Raw genomic sequence first — 15,897 nt, 5'->3', positions numbered from 1 at the left:
AAATTGGCATATCTAGAAGGCACAGCCCTAGAAAAAACAGCAGACTGAGGATGCTTATAAAAAAGAAAAGACTCAATACCTGTTTGTAGTTCTAATGCATTTGATGCAAAAGCCTGATGTTACTAAAGCAAGTTCATAAACTGCCGCTAATACCTAATTTTCAGCTCATAAAACACCTATGAATGTAAGCGCTTGACTTAACATTCTTCCGTTTAATAACTGACATTACGATGGCACTAAAAAACAAGTAATTCCATCCTCACAGTCCCAAAATTCAGGAATTTGGGAACCAGTATGTTATGTTTGTAGTGGGATCACAATTGCCATCTGTGACATTCCCAGGATTTCCAACGAGCAAAGTCAATAGGGATACCTTGGCAAAAAAGTTGTAAAATCAGGTGTGAGTCACTTCACCACCACATTGTTTAGCAACAGAAGTTCTGGTCCAAATTATGGCTGTAAGTTTAGGACCACCTGTGTATTTTTTAATAATAATAGTAATAGTAATAGTAGTAGTAGTAGTAGCAATAATAATAATAATAATAATAATAATAATAATAATAATATAGGGCAGTGATGAATACTCCTTATCCAATGCTCAAAGGACAAGGTTGTGGTTGCTAACAAAGATATTAAAGGAATTGAGCCATGGTTTGAAAGAGAGAACACATTATTTTAGCTGGACCAGTTATCTCATTTGCCTTTTTAAAACAGCTTTTTGTAGAATGCCTATATACACCCGGAATCAGTCCAAAATAAATACAAATTTTCAATGTATGTATATACCGGTAGAACAGAGGTAAAAATGTAACTCCATCTTCGTGCTATAAAACAATAGCCTGGGCTGTAGAAGATCAGAGTTCAGTTCCAGAGATTTATTAAAGGCTCTAGGTAAACTCACATTTAATCCTTAGTTCATTTGGTTAAGAGAAAATGTCTAAGACATTGTGTGCTATGCGCCAGTCTGCCCCCAATAATCTTTTCACTCCTTAGAGGCATGGGGGTGGTTGTTGACATTCTGCCCAAATTTATCACTGTAATTATTTATTTAGTATTTCAATAGAAATACTAAATCTGGTGCAAGTCTATAGTTCCTCCATTTAATAGAGTTTTATTTAAATTTTAGTTCAATCTTTTATTGTGTGCCCTGGCTTCACCTATTTGGTTCCTGACACATTGTAAAGAAAATAATATTGGATACCTCCTTGCAAAGATCAAAAAACTTGAGATGGAGCATCCTATAGAAAAGTTACTAAAATCCATTTCAGAGATACAAATTACTGTATCTCAGGTTCATTCATGCAGCTACTCAAGAGCTTAGCAACCACAACAATATTTTTGTGTAAGAAAGCATTCATATTTTTCCAACAATGACTGCCAATCTATCTTCCCATAGTGTGATTGAAATCTTGAAGTGAACTGGAATGTAGTTAATATCACAAAGTGATTTTGCGTAAGACGCTATGCTACGTATTCAGGGTTTACTGGAAGAGATATTAAGATATCTTTCCAATCACTTAATGATCATAAAGATTCAATGAGTCAACTTATAACCAGTCTACCAGCAACAAGACTGTTTAGAATAAATTTAATCATTAACTGAATTGAAATGAACTGTAGATTTAAAAAGTACATACTTTAACAAATTTGTTGTTAGTTGCGAAGTCGTGTCTGAGCCATTGCGACCCCATGGACAATGTTCCTCCAGGCCTTCCTGTCCTCTACCATCCTCTGGAGTCCATTTAAGCTCACGCCGACTGCTTCAGTGACTCCATCCAGCCACCTCGTTCTCTGTTGTCCCCTTCTTCTTTTGCCCTCAATATTTCCCAGCATTAGCCTCTTCTCCAGAGAGTCCTTCCTTCTCATTAGGTGGCCAAAGAATTTGATTTTAACAAATGCTAATAAATAAAACAAAACTAGACAAACCTGTCATTTTCTGGGTGGTCATCTCAGATATATTTCCTTAACAAATTCTTCAATCCCTTTATCTAATTAAATCCCTTTAATTAAATTCCTGTAATGGCAAAGCTTCTATTGTATTGGAAATTCTTAAAAATTCAGAGAGATATTCAGAAATGTATCTGCTTTGAAAGTAGCCCATGTTGAACTGTGTAGCACAGTCCAAAGTTCACCATGGGAGAAGTTTTATGACATTTTGTATTTTGTCAAATTTCAATTCCATGGGAGTCAAGGGTCCAAATTTTGCTTGTATTCTGTAAGCTAATCATTCGAGGTACCTTGTTTGAAAATGTTTTGCCCTATGATGTACCATTTTGCCCAGTTAAAAATTAAAAGATATGAGAGTTTAGTACTGTGTAGATAAAATGCCACAAAAATATTTTACAGTTATGACCAATTATTTCTAAAAAGAGTATGGTATACTTTAATAAACATTATCTGATCTTGACTCTGGCTAAACTAGCTGCTTAAATCTGTTCTGAAGGCTTGAAAGAGGTTGAAAAGTAAAAGTCCATTCTAGATACAAACTAATTGTGATCCATTTTCATTACTGTAATGCCTGTTGATTTAGTATTCTGGTTGCTTTGTTTAGGTCAGTGACGGCTAACCATTTTCTCTTGCAATGCGCCCCCCCCACATGCATCTGCCCCCAGTGACCCCTCCGCCCCCCCCTGCGCATGTGTGCAAGGGATGGGATTCAAAAATTTTAGCAACCTGCACCACGGCGGGGGACTCCACAGGCTTTCCTCGAGCTCATTTCCGGACTTCTGGAACTTCCAGTAGGCCCGTTTTTCGCCCTTGCCAGGCTCCGGAGGCTTTCCCTGAGCCTCTGGGAGGGCAAAAACGGATTCCCCTGCAGAGGCCAGAAACAGGCCCGTTTCTGCACTTCTGGAATGCGTGCCCCGCTCTCCCACCCTTCCCCACCCCCTGCGCATGCGTGCACGACTCCTGCATGTGCCCCGCCCCCTACGCATCCCAAAAATCAGCTGGCTGGCAGGAGGCACGTGTGCATGCGCAGTGGACATGAGCTGGGCGACGGCTCACGTGCCTGCAGAGAGGGCTCTGCGTGCCAGCAGTGACACGCGTGCCATAGGTTCGCCATCATGGGTTTAGGTTGAGTCATGTTTATCTCAACTTAGGAGCTACCTTGAGTGCTCCTTCATTTCCAAAGAGCTAGTTGTTGGTTAACTCAGTTCCCTTATTATCAGACGGACATTGTGATGGCACTTTCATGTGTGGGAGTGTGGAGAGTTAACCCTTCTAGCTCTCTCTCACGACTGTCTCCCAATGTTGCTTCTCTTCCATTTGAGATGCTACCATGGATCCACAGCGACTATGCACCATCTCAGACATGTTTTGCATTTGATATTCCATCCCACCCCCTCCACTACCAATGCCCTAAGCTCTTCTTCCACCGTCTCTACCGTTGCAGTCTCTCAAAATTGAGGAAGATGTCTCTTAACAGGATGTGATTATCATTTTTCCTATGGGGCAAATTTTCTCCCTATTTGTCTTTTGGTAGAGAAAGAGGAAGATTCTCCATCTCTCATTTCTAGTCAGAGCTGCAAGGCATCTAAGGTTACTTCTCTTGCAGAATTATGTACTAGTAAAATGTGTACTTATCATCTATATTAACAATTAAGGAACCAGTTCAGCATTAAAATGATGATGAGGAAAGGAGATAGGAAAATGTCCTGCCAGAAAGAAGGCCCTGTATACATAAACACACAATATATATAAAACAAAATAAAACTTATGGTTACAAACCAGTAGCTAAGACATCATCCCAATTCACTACATTTTCCAAGGCAGGTACTCCTTCTGATTCACTAGTCCTTATTCCAGGCAGGACTAGAGTGGCAGATTCTTCTCTTGTAGAAGCCAGCCAGGGGAGATTCTTTTCTCTTGTGTGATGGAAGAGAAAGAACCCAGGCTAAATGGAGAGGATCCCTTTTAAAATCATGTGTCAAAAAGAGAAAAAATCTTAGGTTACTTTTAAAAAAGTGAGCTTGCTGGGCTTTGCTGGACCTCTGCCCACTCTTAAAATTGACTTGCCTTCACTTCAGATATCATTTACTCCAGGAGTATATTGGAAGCCATAAATATATTTATTGTCTATAAGGAGTCTTTATTGTGGAACCAACATTGGAATACCTCCAGCAGGATCCTGAATGCCAACAATGTATTTTTGATAGCAGGTTAAAGATGCAAACATAGAATTAGTGGCCCATGTGTGGTCTGTGGATTGTCTATCACTGCTTTAAGATGGTAGTTCCAATCTTCCAATTTTATTAAGGCCCAACTATAAAGAAAAATGGCTAAAGGCTGAATAATTACTTTTAAATCAGTGGAGTTTCAAAAAATACTTTACAAAACTTCATGAACATTTTCTGCAGTTCAGTGCTACTCACTTACTGTATAACTAGTTTAATTCTACCTAACTACGGAATTGCTCAAAAACTTACTAAGTGAATTCTATGCCATGTTATTCTTTCAGCCCTATATAATCTTCAAGAAATAAAATAAAAGCTAGATCCCCCTGGATTTCAGTCTTTTCTAGGAAAAAAAAGATTAGGCTTACATGGAAATTATAGATCTCCATTTCACCTCCTCTGATTGCGTAGGAACAATCCCCTGAGGAAGGGTAAGTGGGGGAAACCATCAAGAGAGATTCTAGCTTCTGGATCATCCAAGTAGAAGATTTTTGTTCTAAATACATCATCTCTGACAAGCATTTCTCTGAATGTTGGAAAAAGGAACATTAGAACATAGCAAAACAAAACTGTCTTCATCTTTCATAATCTTTTTCTCAACAAATCAAAGGCTATTTTCCCATTTTCAGAGGAAAAGAACCTAGTCTTCCTTTAAGGAATAAAATAAATGGTTTGGCAGGGCAAGGGGTGTCAAACTCATGTCGTCATGGCGGTGTCACGTGATGTATCAGGATTCCCCACCCCCTTTGCTAAACCGGGCATGGACTTGGCCAGCGTGTGATGCATCCAGCCTGTGGGCTGGGAGTTTGACATCCCTGGACTAGGGCATCAATCTTCAATTACTGAATGAAGTGGAAAATATAATCCCCTTTGCCACCCCCTATTCCCCAACACCTGGTTTCTAATGAAATTCCAGGTCTCAGTATTTGGCTGTAGGACTAGAAGATTAAGGAGCCATTTTTAATCCTTGTACTCCAATGCGGGAAGAAAGTCATGATACATCACTTGATGACACGAGTTTGACACCCCTGTTTTACAGGGTCTCAAACAGGTATACATGATTGTCTTTTCAATTTAATCGTCAGAATTATTTGAAGCAGGCTAATCTGAGAGACTGTTATTTGGTGGTTCATATATCTCACTAAACTATAATGTCCTTTGCTTAGGAGTGTATTATGTGAATTGTGATAACTATGGTTCTTTCTACAAACAATAATTTAACATGTGTCAGCAGATTCTGAATCAGCTTGGTTCTTTTGAGTTCCAGGAAAATGAAGTTTTTAGCTTTTAATCATGACTTATTTAACTGCTGGTCTATAAAACTCAGGTATCACTTAGTAAGTCATAAAGCAGCTGGTCTTCTCCTACCTATTTCCACTAATATGTTGTAAGCACCTTCCACTTAATATCCAGTTAGACTTGTCCTTCTATCTGACAAAAATGGACACTAACGATAGTAAATATGTCAGGAAAAGGGACTTTAAGCTTGGTAGTACCTTCAAGCTTATGCAATTTAATTAGACTTTGTTTGTGTTATGGGCACAGACTAACAGAGCTCTTCCCCCGCCTCCACTAATCAATGTCACAATGTTAAGTACATGATGTACTGGGTGCTAGACGATCTTATACTACTTTGTAAAGCTAACCTATGTGTGTTTATTTCCTGGGGAGCAAGTTTTATCATCATGTACTCAGTGTGATCCATAGTAAGATTAATTGGGATTAGCCCTTATCCACCGGAAAACTGTTTGATTTTGCTCAAAGGCAATTAATTCTCTTTCATCCAGGAGGCCCTCTTGCCCTCCTGTGGCAATCCTCCAGATACAGGTAGTCCTCAACCTACAACAGTTTGTTTAGTGACCGTTCAAACTTACAATGGCCCTGAAAAAAGTGACATGACCATTTTTCACACTTACGACCTTTGTAGCATCCCCTACGATCTTGTGATCAAAATTCAGATGCTTGGCAGCCGGTTCAGATTTGTGACCGTTACTGTGTCTCAAGGTCATATGATCCCCTTTTGCAACCTTTTGACAGGGCAAAATCAATTTGACAGGCCAGATTCACTTAACAATTACCTTGCTAACTCAGCTACTGTAATGATTCATTAAACAACTGTGGGGGGAAAAGGTCGTAAAATGGGGCAAAACCAGTGGTGAAATCCAATTTTTTTTATTACCGCTTGGTGGGCGTGATGTGGCTTGGTGGGAGTGGCTTGGTGGGCATGGCAGGGGAAGGATACTGCAAAATCTCCATTCCCTCCCCACTCCAGGGGAAGGATACTGCAAAATCCCCACTTCTGGAGGGAGGATATTGCAAAATCTCCATTCCCACCCCACTCTGGGGCCAGCCAGAGGTGGTATTTGCCGGTTCTCTGAACTACTCAAAATTTCTGTTACCGGTTCTCCAGAACCTGTCAGAACCTGCTGGATTTCACACCTGGGCAAAACTCACTTAACAAATGTCTCACTTAGCAACCAAAATTTTGGGCTCAATTGTGGTCATAAATCGAGGATTACCTCTATTGCTGACCTACAGATACTGTATTGTTCAAGGCCAGGCTTTCTAGAACCACCAGGAATCGAATTCGCCCAGTATTAGGGGAACTAGAGATTACCTTGTCCCAAAGATGCTTTTCCCCCCTTTTTTTTCCAAGAGGCAACTGGACTTTCTGACTAACATTTAGAGTTTACCTTGCAAGGATTGGAGAGAATATGCCCCATTTCATTCAATGCGAGCAGCATAAAAGAAGGCGAACACCCCAGTCCTTCCCCTGCACCCTTTCTCTTCCACCGCTTACGTCGCAAGAATCGTCACAATGCGCATTAACAGTAGAAGCCCTTCACGTTAGGAAGCAGGACCCCGGGGAGGAGACAAAAGGTACCACTAAATAAACTTAAGCTGGGTCGCAAGGGGCGGCAGCCCCAGCCACAAACTCCGAGGAATACTGTATAGGTTGCCCAGCTTGCCCCACGCACGCCCTTATTGGCTGCCGTCTCGGAACGCCCCCGGCTTTCTGAGAATCCACCGCACCCGCTTCTTTGTTGTGCCCGCCCGCCGGCGGGTCCCCAAAGGACCCCCACCTCCCCGCCGCTCCTCCCGCCAGACTTCTAGGATCCGGACTCCGCCCCGAGCTGGGTGGCGTTATCTAACGCAGCAGCCATTAGCCGGGGCTGGCGCTGCTTGTTTGTTTGTTTGCTCCCTGGCCAGCTTGAAGGGTGGGGGGGGGGAGGTTGTCACCACCCCGAGCTCCTCCTCCTTCTCCTCCTCCCCGCCGCAAGCAGCAAAGCACCTCATATAACGTTTCCTCGGCGAGCAGTCGCCGATTAGGCGCAAGGCGATTGGAGGAAGAGCGGAGTGGCGACCGAGCAGTGGGGAAGGGAGAGAAAAAAAAAAAAAAAAGCCGGCGCGGAGGGTGAGGTGAACCAGAGTCCCGGAAGGGCAGGCAACTCCGCCGGTGGCTGGTCTGAGAGCTGCTCCGAGCCTCCTCTTTGCCTTTGCCCGCGCCCGTGGACACCTTGCTGGGTTCCGGCGCTCTCCCGTTCCCAGCCGTGGTCTCCCCTCCCCACCACCACCACCACCACCCGCGCCTCCTCCCGGGCGTGCGACTAAATTGGTGGCGGGGAGGCGAGGAGATGTACCCGCCGGGCTCCACCTGGAATATCTCCTTCGCCGGCTGCGGATTCCTCGGGATCTACCACATCGGGGTAGCCAGTTGCCTTCAAGAGCATGCCCCCTTCTTGGTGGCGAATGCCAAAAAGATTTATGGCGCTTCGGCCGGAGCCCTGACGGCTACAGCCCTTGTTTCGGGTGCCTGCCTAGGTAAGGGAGCGCGGGGATCGTCTTTCCTACCCGGGTAGGGGGTGTGGGGGAAATAGTGAATAGTGAATGAAACTGCCCCTCAAATTGTTATTCCCTCTCTGCCCTTTCCTGCTCCTGGGCGCTGTCAAAACCACAATCCCGCAGCCTCCCCCCCCCCGCCCCCGTCCCCTCCTCATCCAGGATGCGTTGCTATCTCGCGTGTTGGATCGGGAGGGAATCGATTTAGGAAAGATTCTGCTGTACCTTTAGTGCTGAAATACGAAGGGCTTGTTGTGATCGACCAAGCCGGTGCTTTTTTTCCAAAACCAGATCAACTCAGGAGAGGGGGCGAAAAAAGATTTTGCGGAACGGTGACTTGTTTTAATACTTGTTACACTTGTTATCCTAGTTTATTATTAAAAGACAAGTTTGGCTGGGTTCGCACTGTCGCATGTTGCACACATCACATAACATATTTGTCCTCGGACTAATAAATCAGAAGTAAGCAAATTATATTTTATACATTATAATTATTAAGAATTGATTGATGAGTCGAAATTATTGAGTCAGACCATTGCAATGCCCAGTGCAGTGCTGTATGTTAAAAAGATACTTTGCTGTGCTTTGATATATGCTATGATTCCTGCTCTTACATGAATCATTGTATTATTTGAGGGAGAGAATGGAATGTATGCATACATTCCTCAGATCTGGTTATGGGACATGTAGCTATTTTATCTCAAAGGGAGATAGGTGGGAAAGAATAAATGCTCTTCCAAATGTCCAGACTGATCAACTTAGGCTAATGATGGATTCCTATTATATGTTGTTGTAGAGTAGACTGTTAATGTTCATTGTATTCAGACTCTAAGGAAATAAATCTATGCCACAAGTTATTACATGATGTTTTCTCCCACAGCACATGATTCTTTGATCTTTGTTAAAGTCAGGAATACAAAAAGATTTCATACTTGTTGTTTTAAATCATTTGAGGGTTGCTTCCAAGCTTTTCCCAGCAGGTAGCTTATATATGCTTTCTTTCTTTCAAGGATAGTTTCTTCCTTTCACTTTGCAATTTCTCATTGTAATTTCACTAAACATAAACTAAAGGAGAGCTTTACTTTGCAGTGGTTACATTAGTAGGAGCTACAAATAGATGATGGAAATTATGCGTTTGTATATATGGAGTATATAGAGGCTATCCTAAAGTGTTCCTAAAGTTTTACTGTTTGCTGTTCAATTCTTTTCTTCACCCTTGATGCTTTATGCCATGTTTGCCCAGAGAGTCTTGAACTGTAGTCCTATATATCCTGACATATACAGTACAGATTTTAGTGGATAATTTTAAAAACTTAGATGTCTGCTTATTGGAATTATTCAGTTTTGCAGAGCTGTAGTTTTTTGTTTTTTTTTTATTTGATTTATATGCCGCCCTTCTCCGGAGACTCAGGGCGGCTTACAGTGCGTTAAGCAATAGCCTTCATACTTTTGTATATTTATACAAAGTCAGCTTATTGCCCCCACAAACTGGGTCCTCAATTTACCTACCTTAGAAAGGATGGAAGGCTGAGTCAACCTTGAGCCTGGCGAGATTCGATTACTTTAATTGCAGACAGCTGGTGTTAAATTACAGTGCTTCTGTCTGTTGAGCTAAACCAGGCTCCCTATAGTTCAGGATATATATTGTTCCTGGCACCATGGTATGGCAGAGAGAGGAGAATTTAGGCCTGTTCACCTCCACTTTTTTTCTTAGAAACATTATATAACATTACATAAACGAGTCTCAGTTGTCTTCTCTTCCTCTAGTGTCTCTAGGGAAGGGATCAAAAGCATTTGCAGACAAAAAGGAAAATATAAAAAAAAGGCTTCAACCTTCTTCACAACAGAGGAATAAAAATAAGTAAATTAACTTGTCTATTAAATTTGGGTAGATATTAATTGACTAACCATAGTTTGCTTTGATACATACAACGACCAAAGACGAGAAGTTGAGGTTGTTAGTTAATGTCTGGATGAGACATGGCTATATCAGTCCCATCCACATTGCTTTTGAAAGAACTGGGTACAGTACTTATTTATAGTTAATATTTTTATAGCTCAAAAGCTTATGTTTATGTCTCTCTTTGCTTTGAGAGAAAGATGAGGTAGATCTAACAAACATTAAATATCTTGGTCAAGAATTCAGCCTTTCTTTTTTATGAAAAGAACAGATTTATTTTGGAGATTACTAGCAAGATCTGTAGCTTGGTTTTTGAGAAGCTTCTTGGTTACATTTCCAGGCAATATTGTCACCTTCTAAAACAACTGCTTGTGAACTTTTCCCTCTTTCTCCCATGGCCACTGCTATGTTTTGGAATTACAGGATGTTCTATTTTTTTCTTGGATGTAGTTAGCTTCCAACCTGCTGACAAGTTGCCATTTGTCATAGAATGCTCTGGAAGGTTTGATGCTAACGTGTGATCCTTCTAGTGTAATGGGAGGGTTACAAATATATAGAACAAAGAATTCTGACTTTCCCTCCCCCCATATTTCTCAATTTGAGAATTATTAAAGGATATGTAAGAAAACATTTCTTTCTTATCATAAGGGAGAGGTCCAAGTAGGAAATTGGTTCCTTGGTTCCTTCTATGAGGCCTACTGCAATCCACAGAAAATTTATTCTGAAGTCTTCTGTTGTTTCTCTGTGTTCTAATTTGCTTTGTTATAAAGGAGCTGCAGAAGGGAATCTTGACAAGCACAAAAGCATCTTGAATTCATGATTCCTGAAAAATGCAGAGAAGGGCATTATTCACAATGGCATAAATAATGCCAATTGACACATTGAATGTATTGTGGCAAAACCTCTTTGAGCATAGTGGCTATGGGGTTAATTATTATCGATTTCATACTGTTTTTTCCTACCAGAAAAAGCTTAGAACAGTTCACAAAATCTGGAATCATATAGAGAGGAAAGCCCAATAAGAATATTGCTTCCTTGGAAATACTCATAATCCATAATATCTTGGTGACATTGTGGCCCAGGAGTTGAATTCTTCAGCAAATGCTGTGAGAAAAACCCTGTTTTGGACTTTCCCCTGAAGCCTTATAGTATATGGACCAGCCATATTTATGGTTCAAGAGGAGAGTGTTATTAAATGGGGCAATCACCAAGAAAGTCCTCTCCTGTGGGCCAAGCCCATAGATAAAACTATGAGCAAGGCCTGTCCATCTGATTTAATCCATGGTATTGGAATTGATCTTTTAAGGATTTAGCCAGTAAAGCAGCCCTGAGGTACACGCCCCCCACCCTTGTAGGCAGTCTGCGCCTATGAGTTTTAAGAATCAATGTAACATGGTCTCCCTTAGCAGCCCCATTTACTGTACCTATTTAGCAGATTGCATCATTTTGTAACTTCTGAATTATCTAAGACAGACCCAGTGAAGCAAGTTACAATAATACAGTTAATAAGATTATGAGGGCAGGAGTTTTGGTGGTTAACCTAGCTTGGCCTAGGTAGAAACATTTATCTAACACTTTTTATTGCCTTGGGCAAGCCATACTGATTTTAATGTTTAATATATTATATTATGATATTTACCTGCATCTACATTTCTGGAAAAGAATCTGTTTACCTGTTTCCTATCTCCTCCACCTGTCAGGACTGAGTGCAAGTGCTGAGCAAGCAGAGGGTGGAAACTTGTCAAAACAGCCTCAGCTGGCCAATATCTAGGAAAGGTCAGGTCTCGGGAGTTTTCTTCTCCAGAATTGCTTATTCATCTTGGTTGAACTATTGAAGCTTGTGAAAAAGGAGACGGAATTAGCCTTTGCAAATAGGAATGGCTTACGTCAGGGATGTCCAACCTTGGCAACTTTCCCCAGCTAGCCAATTCTGGGAGTTGAAGTCCACAAGACGCCAAGGTTGGACACCCCTAGTTTACATGATGTACCATTAATGCAGAACTGGAAACATTCTTAAATGGCTCCTCTGCGATTGATATATTCACCCTCTCCAAGCCTTGTTCTGTATATTTAAATTTTTAATATGTTAGTGTTTAATAATGATTTTTATAATGATTGTTTTTTAATATTGTTTTATTAATTGTATGTCACCCAGAGTTGCCTTTTGTGAGATGGGCAGTTGAATAAATTTGATAGATAAATAATTAAATGCAGCAATCTCATATGCTGCCTAATTGCTGCAGTACTGCTTAAAATAATGGGGAATGTGTATGTATATCCCATTGCCCATATGAACTACAACTTCTGTCATTCCCAGGGTGTTAGGTTGCTGGGGGTGATTAGAGATGTAGCTCGTAATGTTATCTAAAAGCATTAGATTGGAATGCGACATTAAATACAATACTCACAAATCAGGGGCAAGTTTCAAAACCTCTCGCTACTGGTTCGCTTGTGGGTGCGTGGGAGCTCATGCGTGTGCGCAACATTTCTGCGCATGCGCAGAAGTGTCTGGACAGGTGGGCAGAGCCTCCTGCTGCCACCGCTACCAGTTCGCCCAATCTGGCGAACCGGTAGCAACCCACCACTGTCACAAGTGTATTTTTTAAGAGCATGTGGCACCTGAACTGAATGTGGTGAGATCTGAAGTTGTTATTGTTGTTGTTTTCCTAGTATTGTGTAACGAAGATGTAGTGTCTGCTTGGTTTTGTATTGCACATTTCTGGTTTACAAGGAAGCTGTCAATACATGATGTAGCAATGGTAGTGTCAGTCATTTTGATGAAGAGTCTGACTGTCCCAAGTTCACCCAGCTGGTTTCTGTGCCTGAGGGGAATTAGAATCTGTGTCTCCTCACTCCTAGTCCAACAATTTACACTGCACTGTTTTTAATGAGAGCTGAAGCATATATATAAATATGAATAGGAAGAGAGGTGTTAGCAAGAGTTAAGCTAAGCCAAGGAACTAACATTAGGAACCTGAAGAGTGAGATCCCCAATGAAGTACTTTATTTTATTTTTCTTAAGTCGCATATGTGGGATGCAATGTAAGTTCCCAATGAGCAACACAAGTAACAAAATATTGGATATTTACTTGCATGTTTTTGCGATGCTGCAATAAAAGGAAATGTATTTTCAATTTTAATGGTGGAAGGAAATTCATAATTAAGATGAAGCACAGATGGTAAAACTATCTGTTATTCGCTTTGTATTTCCATAGGTACACTTTGCTTAAGTCTATCTCTTGAATGTAGGTTTCCCCCCCCCCATCAGAATATGTTATTTATGAATGTGAGGAAATGTTCTGGATATTTAAAATTCATAAGCAGTGGATGAAATTAAAAGCAACTGTAGCTGAAAAACCCTGCTAGTTGATCCTCATGATGTGCATTATATAAACAAGGTGTTAAAATATGTTAAAATATAGCAGAGGCCATCAGTGTGGAATTTGCCGTTTGACTATGCTTCTGTGGTTGTAAGAGAAAGAGAATGTGTGCATTAGGACCTAGTAAAGATAGGCAAGTGTAAATCAAGGATTTACTTGATTAAAGTAATGATTGAGTTCATAGCTACATAATTAAAGAAATGGCAGTGTTCATAGCTATATGAAGCCAAGGTTTATCCTAACTCACAGCTGGCACTAAACTAAAAGCAAATGACATTTATGATATGTGACCCATATCTCCAGAAGGTATAGGATTGGGCTTGTTTTTGATGTCTTTGGACTTTTAAAATATTGAATGGGTTCCTTGTGAGAGGTTTAAAACTCTGATTTTCGACTGAAAATCAGGGAGAAATTGCATCACTGTATTCAGTAGTGTGATTGAGCAGTCTGCTGTACTCATAGAGTAACCACCCTTCTTGGAAAAAAATAAATATATAATTCATAATCTTGAAAATTAATTATTGTGGTGCAGAAAAGATTATTAGATAAGATTGTTAAAACTAGCTACCATAGTGCTGGAATACAATTCTCATCACAAGTCAAAATTGCTTACAGAAATTAAGCAAGTTTTATCTCCTCAGAAAATATGTTTGTAGAATTCATCTCTTTCTCCTGAGAAGTAAAACAAAAAATGCAGAGCTACAAATAGTTTTCATATTTTTAAATACTTAATAATGGAGACTTAAAATACCTCTTATGCTTCTTGCATATCTTTTGTCCTGTCTAAATTTTTATTTGGTAGACTGAGGACATTTCCACACAGCTTTCAGTTTTATCTTCCTAAGCTCTCAAAAGTAGTTTTGTTCCACTCTATAACTCCTTTCAGCCATTTTCATTTGAGGTGTTCCCCCAAAAGATGAGTAACATTATTTACACAATTGCCCAACATGAAGAAGGATGTGGCAGGGATAAGCTGCTAGATGTTTAGAAACAGAGCTCTGAAAGCTTAGCCAGAGTAGACAATGATTGCAAACTTTGTAAAACACCAGATTGTCTATTCCCAGTCTATGAACTGGATTTACCACATTAAGGTATCATAAAGTAGATGGTTTGGGCTCATGACAAGCTTATAGGATTCAGTTCCTTGAATCAGTTCAAGAGCACTTGTGCATGTGTGCTGATGTGTGCCAAATTCTTGCTCCTTCTGTTTGCTGGTTGATGGGCAATTCAGTTGCAAATATAACCATAGTACACTGATGAGGAATAATCCCTTTTCTAAAGGACCATGTGTGACTGATCAGGTCCTGTTTGACGAAAAAGCACTTACTGTACAACCAGACATTGTCAAGAAGTTATTTGAGGGAATCTCGTCAGCCTTCTTTAGATTTTTAATCTTTGGTGGTCAGCAAAAGCATTAAAGCATGTAAGGACATTCTCAGTAGTGAGAATTCATGCACATATGGCCTCTACACCCTGCAATAGAGAAGGCTGCATATTTGCTTGGTATGATAAAGTTGTTTGACATTCCACAGATATTTACTTAGGAGAGCGTAAGGAAGATTTTATTAGTGTCTTCTTCAAGACCTTTTGTTCCAGTCTTGATCCAGGACTCAGTACTGGCTACTCTATGATCAGATCTATATCATTAGATGATAAGGAAGCAGTTTTCCATGTGACCACCAGATTTGATGGGAGACCCTCTCATAAGGCTGGTATTAGCTGTGCTTTTTGCTCTGGTTATTTGAGGCTAACAATTATTATCACCCTCTCCTTAAAAGGATATTTTTGGTGCTTTTAGAGAACTTCCAAAAAATATCAATGAAATTTATTAAGATTCACTGACTTGGAAAGGCCTAGCGATGAACTATGCTTAAGAACTGCAGCTTTAATCAATAACTGTTAGGAAGGGGGAAAATTCAACTGATTTATTTCTGAGCAGAACATTTGGTTAGCCTTGGGTGAAATAAATGGGACTTTTGGGTGAATCTTAGTTTTCCTACCTGACAGAGATAAAGTGGAGATGTAAAGTGGAAATGAGAAATTGGAAAGATTTGATAAAACTCTCAGTTGTAACAGGTTACTTTCAACTTGTGGGCAGAAGTGAACATGATTGTGTCTGGGAAGCAATTTTATATGTGGTTCTTTTGCTTTCTTCCCACAAACTATTGCAGTTTCCTATCCAATTTTAATTTTTTTTACCCTATGTGTTTCTGTGTGTGTCGTTATGAAGAAAATTATATCCTGGCTTTTCTTAAAATGAATAAGGTAGTTTTCAACAACAGAGCCTATGGGCAAGGCTGGCATAAATGCAATGTAATCTTGGAAATACCCAAAGCAATTTTCATAGACATTGTTCAGCATACAGTTTGAAAACTTCTGCAAAATAAGAGTGGAACCATTAAAGAGCAATGCCTTGTTTGTCCCCACCCAAACTTCCTGTCTCATGGATATGAAGGAACAACATTGTACTTCCTGAACTTTGCTGTCATAGTAAAGGAATCAGTATTGTACAGTTTTTTTTTCTTACAAACCACACACAAAAAGCAGATCAAAATGAATTGAGAAAAAGTGGATTTCCAAGAACACCTCAAGCTTGATAGGTCTT

General features: G+C 40.3%; 1 protein-coding gene and 1 long non-coding RNA gene across 2 annotated transcripts in view; one reads left to right on the top strand and one right to left on the bottom strand.

The window, feature by feature from the left end:
- Nucleotides 1-1,571: 1,571 nt before the first annotated feature.
- LOC117665198 (uncharacterized) lies at nt 1,572-7,027 on the bottom strand. Its single transcript, XR_004591276.3, has 2 exons — nt 6,866-7,027; nt 1,572-4,698 (listed from the first exon to the last, which is right to left on the bottom strand). It is a non-coding gene; the product is annotated as an uncharacterized LOC117665198 (long non-coding RNA).
- A 188-nt stretch (nt 7,028-7,215) lies between these two features.
- Nucleotides 7,216-15,897, top strand: part of PNPLA2 (patatin like domain 2, triacylglycerol lipase) — a 50,352-nt gene continuing 41,670 nt past the window's right edge. The window contains exon 1 of the mRNA XM_034416820.3: nt 7,216-7,994. Within this exon, the coding sequence (XP_034272711.1) occupies nt 7,808-7,994 (187 nt within the window). The 5' untranslated portion in view covers nt 7,216-7,807. The remainder of the gene's footprint in view (nt 7,995-15,897) is intronic.

Source organism: Pantherophis guttatus, chromosome 1, assembly GCF_059756535.1.
Source record: "Pantherophis guttatus breed Tessera chromosome 1, ASM5975653v1, whole genome shotgun sequence".
In the NCBI taxonomy this organism is placed as follows: Eukaryota; Metazoa; Chordata; class Lepidosauria; order Squamata; family Colubridae; genus Pantherophis; species Pantherophis guttatus.
The sequence above is the reverse complement of the archived record's forward strand: the minus strand, read 5'-3'. Positions and strand labels throughout refer to the sequence as shown.